Raw genomic sequence first — 8,165 nt, forward strand, 5'->3', positions numbered from 1 at the left:
TCTTAGCTTTTTTACTTTATTGTTTGAGTGTATTAAAATTAAATCTATAATACTTTTTTTATCTAGACCAACTTCACCTCTCAAGACCACCTCAAGGTAACCACAGCCTTCTTTATAGATTGCTGACTAACCTGAAATAATGACGCGGAAGGCTCTATTAACCACTTATTTCAATTCTAGCATCAAGACGTACACCAAAGAGGATGTTTCACCAACTAAAACAACATCTTATTCTGTCCGATCCACAAAGAGGTGAGAACCTGAAAGACAATTGCGAGTACACACCTGTAAATGCTTTTCACTCACTGTAAGATGTTAACATCACTGAATGCTTTTCCACAGCACTGAGGATCAACTGTTTGACACTCTCATACCAACGTCAGTCAAGTCAAGCTACACAAAACGTGACAGCAGGTATGTGGCATTTGCATAATTATAAACTAAACAACTTAATCAGCATTCTATTAATTTAATTGTAATCAGACATTTACCTCAAGATGTCACAAGATTCTGTAGTCCCACAAATGATAGGAAAAATCTAGTGTTTATTGCAGAAAGTAATACATTTTCTATGTCTCTAAAGTGACTACAAGACTGAGGTGGTTACTGTGAAGTCATCAAAGGACATCACTGACGTGTGAGTGTCAGAGAACAGAGCTTCTTGTTCACAAGGGCAAGCAGAAATAAAATTGCAAACACTTTTCCCATACAGAATTGTTGTTTACATTTAGAAACCAAAATGATAAATCTTTAGTTAATGTTATGTTAATACCTTTTCATATTGTTGGACCTACAGTTCATATTAATAATAATGAATTTCAGTGTTTGATTTTCAGTGTTTGAATTTCAGGACATTTAGTTTACTTCTATTTTGGTATATATAGCTGTTGAGATCATACAGATCTGTATAATTTGGTATGATCTCATAATTCAATTACCATCTTTTCTGTGTGTTTGTTTTTTTAATTTTATATGTATTTTAACTGAGCCTATAATTCATTTTGTCTAGTCCAACTTCACCTGTCAAGACCACAACAAGGTACAGTAACCACACCATTGCTGACTCACCAGAAAAAACATGGATCCAGATTGCTGACTAATCTGGAAAACGGGGCTTCTCTCGTAACCTTTTTAATGATTTCATTCACAGCATTAAATCCTACACCAAGGAGGATGTTTCACCAGCTAAAACAACATCCTTCTCCACAAAGAGGTGAGAAAGCTAGATCACAATTGTTATATTTAGAGCAAAAATAATGCAGTGCAATGAAACAAACTTGCATTAAGAGACTGTTACCCTTCTCATTGAACATGTTATGTGTCTCTAAAGTGACTACAAGACTGAGGTGGTTACTGTGAAGTCATCAAAGGACATCACTGATGTGTGAGTGTCAGAGACCAGAGCTTCTCAATGTCTTGCATGTCTGTTCTGATGGGTCACTAACAACAGAGAAAAACAATACTAAATGCAAATAATAAAATGCAGCTAACCATATAATCACGCATAGATAGAATAGCAAAATAAATAGTCTTATCAAATTCTAAAAGAGAGGAGAAAAGCTTCCAATATCTTAACATTCTCAAATTTTCTTACAAATGTATATGTATCCCTTGTGGGGGAAAAAGAGCAATGTTTATGGAAATAATGTACTTTAGAAATATTCTTAAGTGTGAACTGTGTTCAGACACGCAATTGCATCTAAATCTTGCAATTTAATGACAATGCATTGTACTTCATTTATATTAAATGAAAGTCCTTTTTTATTGTTATTTTTATATATACCTTTCAAGATTTGAAGTAAAAGTGCACATTTAATAAAATAAATCACATTTCTTTTTCATATGGAGATTTTTTTTTACATATTGTTTGCCCTATACAGTTTGTGGTAAAAGTAATAAACTTCAATGTTTGACTTTAAGGATATTCTGTCCTAAACCTGTAGTAGAATGTCCAATTTTACCAACTCAATACTGTCTCTTAGTTCAGTTGCTGTTGAATTTGTGTTGTGTTTTGTGTGTTTATTTAACTGAGACCTATGATTATTTTGATTTAGACCAACTTCACCTGTCAAGACCACAACAAGGTACAGTAACCACACCATTGCTGACTAAACAAACAAACAAAAAGGATGGCTGACTAATCTAGAAAAGTGGCTTCTCTCGTAACCTGTTTAATCTTTTCATTCACAGCATTAAATCCTACACCAAGGAGGATGTTTCGCCAGCTAAAACAACATCCTACTCCACAAAGAGGTGAGAACGTGAAAGCTTGTTCACATCACAATTGTTATATTTATAGCAAAAAAATCATACAGTGAAATGAAAGTGATTCTCATTTAGAGACTGATACGCTGCTCATTGTACATGTTATGTGTCTCTAAAGTGACTACAAGACTGAGGTGGTTACTGTGAAGTCATCAAAGGACATCACTGACGTGTGAGTGTCAGAGATCAGAGCTTCTCAACTGATGGGTCATGACCCACACTTTTCCTACAAATGTCTGTACGCTTTACATAAGCATACATACTTATTTAAAATGGGCTTTAAAGTAAAGTTTTTTTCATTTGACATTATTTCAAAATGCACTTTTCTTTAAATGCACTTAAGTGTTAGAAACAGTAATGAAGTAGGCCTACATCTAAGTGGTGTTTTATTTATTTTATGTTATCTAAAATATCTAAAATATGTATCTAAAATATATGAAATATATACTTAAAAATGTGTAGAACAAGTCAACATTTAATACAACAATTCACACTTATTTTTCACACAGGAAATGTTAAATTTTTTGCATATGGCTTGGCCCATACAGTTTATGGTAAAATGAATAAACTTTAGTGTTTGACTTTAAGGATATTCTGTCCTAAACACCTTTGTTGTGTTTTGTTTATGTATTAAAATTAAATCCATAATACTTTTTATCTAGATCAACTTCACCTGTCAAGACCACCACAAGGTACAGTAACTACAAGTATTGCTGACTAACGAACTCATGGGTCAAGATTGCTGACTAACCTAGAAAAATGTCTTGTCTTTAAAACTTTTTTTGATCTTTTCATTCACAGCATTAAATCCTACACCAAGGAGGATGTTTCACCAGCTAAAACAACATCCTACTCCACAAAGAGGTGAGAACGTGAAAGCTTGTTCACAATACAATTGTTATATTTATAGCAAAAAATTATGCAGTGCGTTGAAATTAGCTTCTATTTAGAGACTGATACGCTGCTCATTGTACATGTTATGTGTCTCTAAAGTGACTACAAGACTGAGGTGGTTACTGTGAAGTCATCAAAGGACATCACTGACGTGTGAGTGTCAGAGACCAGAGCTTCTCAACTGATGGGTCATGACCCACACTTTTCTTGCCTCTTCTATTCTGATGGGTCCCTGACAACAGAGAAAAAAACAGTACTAAAAGCAAATAATAAAATGCAGCTAAACATATAATCGCACATAGATAGAATATCAAAATAAACAGGCTTTTCCTTATCACCTTTTAAAAGAGAGGAGAAAAGCTTCCTGTATGCTTTGTGAAAAAAAGAGCAAGGTTTATGGAAATAATATACTTTAAAAATACACTATATTGCCAAAATTATTGGGACACCCCTCTAAATCATTGAATTCAGGTGTTCCAATCACTTCCATGGCCACAGATGTATAGAATCAAGCATCTAGGCCTGCACACGCTTCTCCAAACATTTGTGAAAGAATGGGTCGCTCTCAGGAGCTCAGTGAATTCAAGCGTGGTATCGTGATAGGTTACCGCCTGTGCAATAAGTCCATTCGTGAAATGTATTTCACGGTCAACTGTTAGTGGTATTATAACAAAGTGGAAGCATTTGGGAACAACAGCAACTTAGCCCCAAGTGGTAGGCCATGGCAAATCACAGAGCAGGGTCAGCGCATGCTGAGGCGCACAGTGCGCAGAAGTCACCGACTTTCTGCAGAGTCAATAGCTACAGACCTCCAAACTTTGTGTGGCCTTCCGATTAGCTCAAGAACAGTGCATAAAGAGCTTCCTGTAATGGGTTTTCATGGCCGAGCAGCTGCATCCAAGCCTTACATCACCAAGTGCAATGCAAAGCATCGAATGCAGTGGTGTAAAGCACGACGCCACTGGACTCTAGAGGAGTGGAGACGTGTTCTCTGGAGTGATGAATCATGCTTCTCTGTCTGGCAATCCGATGGAACGAGTTTGGGTTTGGCAGAGTTGCCAGGAGAATGCTTCTTGCCTGACTGCATTGTGCCAAGTGTAAAGTTTGGTGGATTATGTTGTGGGATTGTTTTTAAAGGGTTTTGCTTGGCCCTAAAGTGTATCAAGACATTTTGGACAATTTCGTGCTCCCAACTTTGTGGGATCGGTTTGAGGATGGCACCTTGCTATTCCAACATGACTGTTTGCCAGTGCACAAAGCAAGGTCCATAAAGACATGAATGAGCACAGTCTGGTGTGGAGGAACTTGACTGGCCTGCACAGATGGGATGAAGGGATGAATTATAGTGGAAACTGCGAGCCAGGCCTTCTCGTCCAACATCAGTGCATGACCTCACAAATGCGTTTATAGAAGAATGGTCAAAAATTCCCATAAACACACTCCTAAACATTTTGGAAAGCCTTCCCAGAAGAGTTGAAGCTGTTATAGCTGCAAAGGGCGATCCAACTCCATATTAAACTCTACGGATTAAGAATGGGATGTCATTACATTTCTTGTGCATGTAGAGGCAGGCATCTCAAAACTTTTGACAATATAGTGTATGTACTTAAGTGTGAACTGTTTTCAAAACTTAATTTTAGATTAATTGCATATAATGACAATGAATTGTACTTAATTTTTTTATTTAATGAAAGTACAGTACAGTACAGCTCTGGGAAAAAATTGGAGACCACTTAACACATAAAATCAATGTTAAGGTCTATTTTTTTCAGAGCTGTATATATACTTTAAGTATATTTAAGGATATATGTTGTAGAATGTACAATTTTACCAACTCAATACTGTCTCTTAGTTCAGTTGCTGTTGAGTTTGTGTTGTGTTTTGTGTGTTTATTTACCTGAAACCTTTGATTATTTTGATTTAGACCAACTTCACCTGTCAAGACCACAACAAGGTACAGTAACCACACCATTGCTGACTCACCAGAAGAAAAAAATGATGGGTCAAGATTGCTGACTAATCTGGAAAACGGGGCTTCTCTTGTAACCTTTTTTTATCTTTTCATTCACAGCATTACATCCTACACCAAGGAGGATGTTTCACCAGCTAAAACAACATCCTACTCCACAAAGAGGTGAGAAAGCTAGATCACAATTGTTATATTTAGAGCAAAAATAATGCAGTGCAATGAAACAAACTTACATTAAGAGACTGTTACCCTGCTCATTGAACATGTTATGTGTCTCTAAAGTGACTACAAGACTGAGGTGGTTACTGTGAAGTCATCAAAGGACATCACTGACGTGTGAGTGTCAGAGAACAGAGCTTCTCAACTTCTTTTAGAAACAATCTCTTAAGGGATAGTTCACACAAAAATGAAAATTCTGTCATTACTTGCTCACCCTCAAGTTGTTCTGTTGAACACAAAAGAAGATATTTTGAATAATGTTGGCAACCAAAAAGTTGACGGGCCACATAGACTTCCATAGAAATTTTTTTTTTTCCTTCTATGGAAGTCAATGGCTGCAGTCAACTGTTTGGTTACCGATATTCTTTAAAACATATTTTGTGTTTAACAGAAGAAAGAAACTCACTGGTACAACTTGAGAGTGAGCAAGTAATGAGAAATGTTTCATTTTTGGGTGAAGTATTTTTTTTAAAATCAGCTGTTGTTATTTTGCTGTGTTTTGTGTGCGTATTAAACTAAAACCTATCGTTCTGTTTATCTAGACCAACTTCACCTCTCAAGACCACCTCAAGGTAACCACAGCCTTCTTTATAGATTGCTGATTAACCTGAAATAATGACGCGGAAGGCTCTATTAACCACTTATTCATTTCAATTCTAGCATCAAGACGTACACCACAGAGGATGTTTCACCAACTAAAACAACATCTTATTCTGTCCGATCCACAAAGAGGTGAGAACCTGAAAGACAATTGCGAGTACACACCTGTAAATGCTTTTCACTCACTGTAAGATGTTAACATCACTGAATGCTTTTCCACAGCACTGAGGATCAACTGTTTGACACTCTCATACCAACGTCAATCAAGTCAAGCTACACAAAACATGACAGCAGGTATGTGGCATTTGCATATAAGGTGTTAACCCATTTGTGGCGAGTTTGACATTTTCTTTGGCCTTTAAGTAGTTTAACCAGTCTTACGACTGTCATGCAGGCTAAAAGCACAAAAGTGGGTGCTCACATGTATTTAGACTCACAACTTTCCATTAGAGCTTTACTCTAAGTCATGGATTTTTATCGTTCCTACAGTCAAGAGAATACATCGGTCTCCAAAACCACCAGAACTGTGTATTCATCAAATGACAGGTAAGATGGAATTTTTTTTTCACGCATCTTTGCCTGATACATTATTTATTGTTTATTACACTTCTTTATCTTTTTAAATACATAGAAATGAGTGGAGTACACAAGTCACGAGTCCTTCTTACCGCAGAACATCATACACAGAGAGCAGGTTCGACATCCACAGATTAAACACTTTACTAGAATTACTGATTAGATTTAAGTAGGTTTTGTAGACTTCATGTAATTTTGTACACAGGCCCAGTGATTACCTGTCTGACACCCTCACATCAAAAACCACTACTACTGTGTACACATCACCGGAAAGGTATGAAACCAGAATTGATTTATGCCAGAGTTCAATGACGTGATGTGCCGTGCACATGTGAAATGCTTGTCACTTAATTGCAGGACAGTGAGTGCAAAGGACATTTGCACATCGTGCCAAAAACATATGTACACAGATGAAAAGATTATCCTGGATGACATGAATATAAACTGTCATGCACGTTGTTTCAAGGTTTGTTTATTTTTACTCTTAAAAATGTGACAACATAATTAGTATATTAAAATATCAATATTTATGAAAATGATATGTATATTGTTACATATTAAATGATTTAATTCAATAGTTTAATACCGTTTTTTTTAATTATAATTCAAGATTAAAGAATATTATTGTTATTTTTTATTTGTTTAGTGTGGGGTGTGTAATTCCTCTCTGGGACACCTGAAAGCCGGTGACAGCTTATGGGTCTACCGTCGTGCAATTTACTGTGAGAGTTGCTTTGGTGTCACTAGGGGTAAGACATACTCTGCTATATATATTTTTTTAGTTTTCTGAAACATACAATCAATATACTTGGTAAATAAACAAAAATGTTTGTTTTATAGGCAAATGGATCAGCTGAGACTTCATGTACCATTCATGAAGGGATGTTATAAAAGAGATGGCAAATGTACTAGCCTATACCAAAACTTTCCCATGGCTCTGATTTGGACTTGGATCATTTGAAGTGCATAACGGTTTTTGGTGGTGGACTTCTGTCTGATTATAGACTTCGGGGCATTTATTAATTGCATTGATTGCTATACTTCCCTGATGATGTGACAAGCCTCTTATCTAATTACTTAAATAAGAAGAATATTTTAAAATATGAATAATAATTTGCTCAAACATGATAATATATATTTTGTGTTATTTTACTTTTTTGTGACTATTGTTTATTATTAAAGAATTAAGAGCTATGAAACCTGAAATTTGTTATTTCTTTTTGAGTTTAATCTGATGATTTTTATTGTTCAGATCTGGTTGTGCATCATTCCAAAGGATAGTTATGCAGGGCCTTCCACTGCTGTAGCTATAATGAAATATGCTTGTGCTCAAAGTATTTAAAGAAGTATTTCTATAAAAGAGACTTGCCGACTTTCAGAAATATCTTCTGATAAAGATTAGACAGTTCAACTTATAGCTTTTGACAGGATTCATTAGAAGACAAAAAACAAAGAGCTAAACTTAGCCATTGCTCAGTTAAATACTGAGAGTCTGCTTATATTTGAGGGGATATTTTGATATTATTCAATCTTTTAAATATCAATCTTTTATAATGATAATATCATAGATATCTGTAAATTTGATCAAACAGGAAACAGGAGGAAACCTTTACTGAAGCGACTTTTGTTAGTTCAAGGATTT

General features: G+C 35.5%; 1 protein-coding gene across 4 annotated transcripts in view; it reads left to right on the forward strand.

Annotated features, from left to right (window-relative positions):
• The window catches only part of scel (sciellin), a 21,382-nt gene extending 13,653 nt beyond the window's left edge, over window positions 1–7,729 (forward strand). For 3 of the 4 annotated variants that reach the window (XM_067443321.1, XM_067443322.1, XM_067443320.1), the window contains exons 11-35: window positions 67–96; window positions 181–252; window positions 343–414; window positions 584–637; window positions 1,010–1,039; window positions 1,151–1,213; window positions 1,331–1,384; window positions 2,055–2,084; window positions 2,191–2,253; window positions 2,384–2,437; window positions 2,928–2,957; window positions 3,067–3,129; window positions 3,259–3,312; window positions 5,084–5,113; window positions 5,231–5,293; window positions 5,411–5,464; window positions 5,890–5,919; window positions 6,008–6,079; window positions 6,170–6,241; window positions 6,437–6,493; window positions 6,579–6,641; window positions 6,729–6,797; window positions 6,881–6,989; window positions 7,170–7,272; window positions 7,364–7,729. In XM_067443321.1, coding sequence (XP_067299422.1) covers window positions 67–96; window positions 181–252; window positions 343–414; window positions 584–637; window positions 1,010–1,039; window positions 1,151–1,213; window positions 1,331–1,384; window positions 2,055–2,084; window positions 2,191–2,253; window positions 2,384–2,437; window positions 2,928–2,957; window positions 3,067–3,129; window positions 3,259–3,312; window positions 5,084–5,113; window positions 5,231–5,293; window positions 5,411–5,464; window positions 5,890–5,919; window positions 6,008–6,079; window positions 6,170–6,241; window positions 6,437–6,493; window positions 6,579–6,641; window positions 6,729–6,797; window positions 6,881–6,989; window positions 7,170–7,272; window positions 7,364–7,380 — 1,408 coding nt within the window. In that variant the 3' untranslated portion in view covers window positions 7,381–7,729. The remainder of the gene's footprint in view (window positions 1–66; window positions 97–180; window positions 253–342; window positions 415–583; window positions 638–1,009; window positions 1,040–1,150; window positions 1,214–1,330; window positions 1,385–2,054; window positions 2,085–2,190; window positions 2,254–2,383; window positions 2,438–2,927; window positions 2,958–3,066; window positions 3,130–3,258; window positions 3,313–5,083; window positions 5,114–5,230; window positions 5,294–5,410; window positions 5,465–5,889; window positions 5,920–6,007; window positions 6,080–6,169; window positions 6,242–6,436; window positions 6,494–6,578; window positions 6,642–6,728; window positions 6,798–6,880; window positions 6,990–7,169; window positions 7,273–7,363) is intronic. The other variant, XM_067443323.1, reaches the window with a different exon arrangement.
• The last annotated feature ends 436 nt before the right edge of the window (window positions 7,730–8,165 follow it).

The sequence above is a fragment of the Pseudorasbora parva genome, chromosome 5 (genome assembly GCF_024679245.1).
Source record: "Pseudorasbora parva isolate DD20220531a chromosome 5, ASM2467924v1, whole genome shotgun sequence".
Taxonomy (NCBI): domain Eukaryota; kingdom Metazoa; phylum Chordata; class Actinopteri; order Cypriniformes; family Gobionidae; genus Pseudorasbora; species Pseudorasbora parva.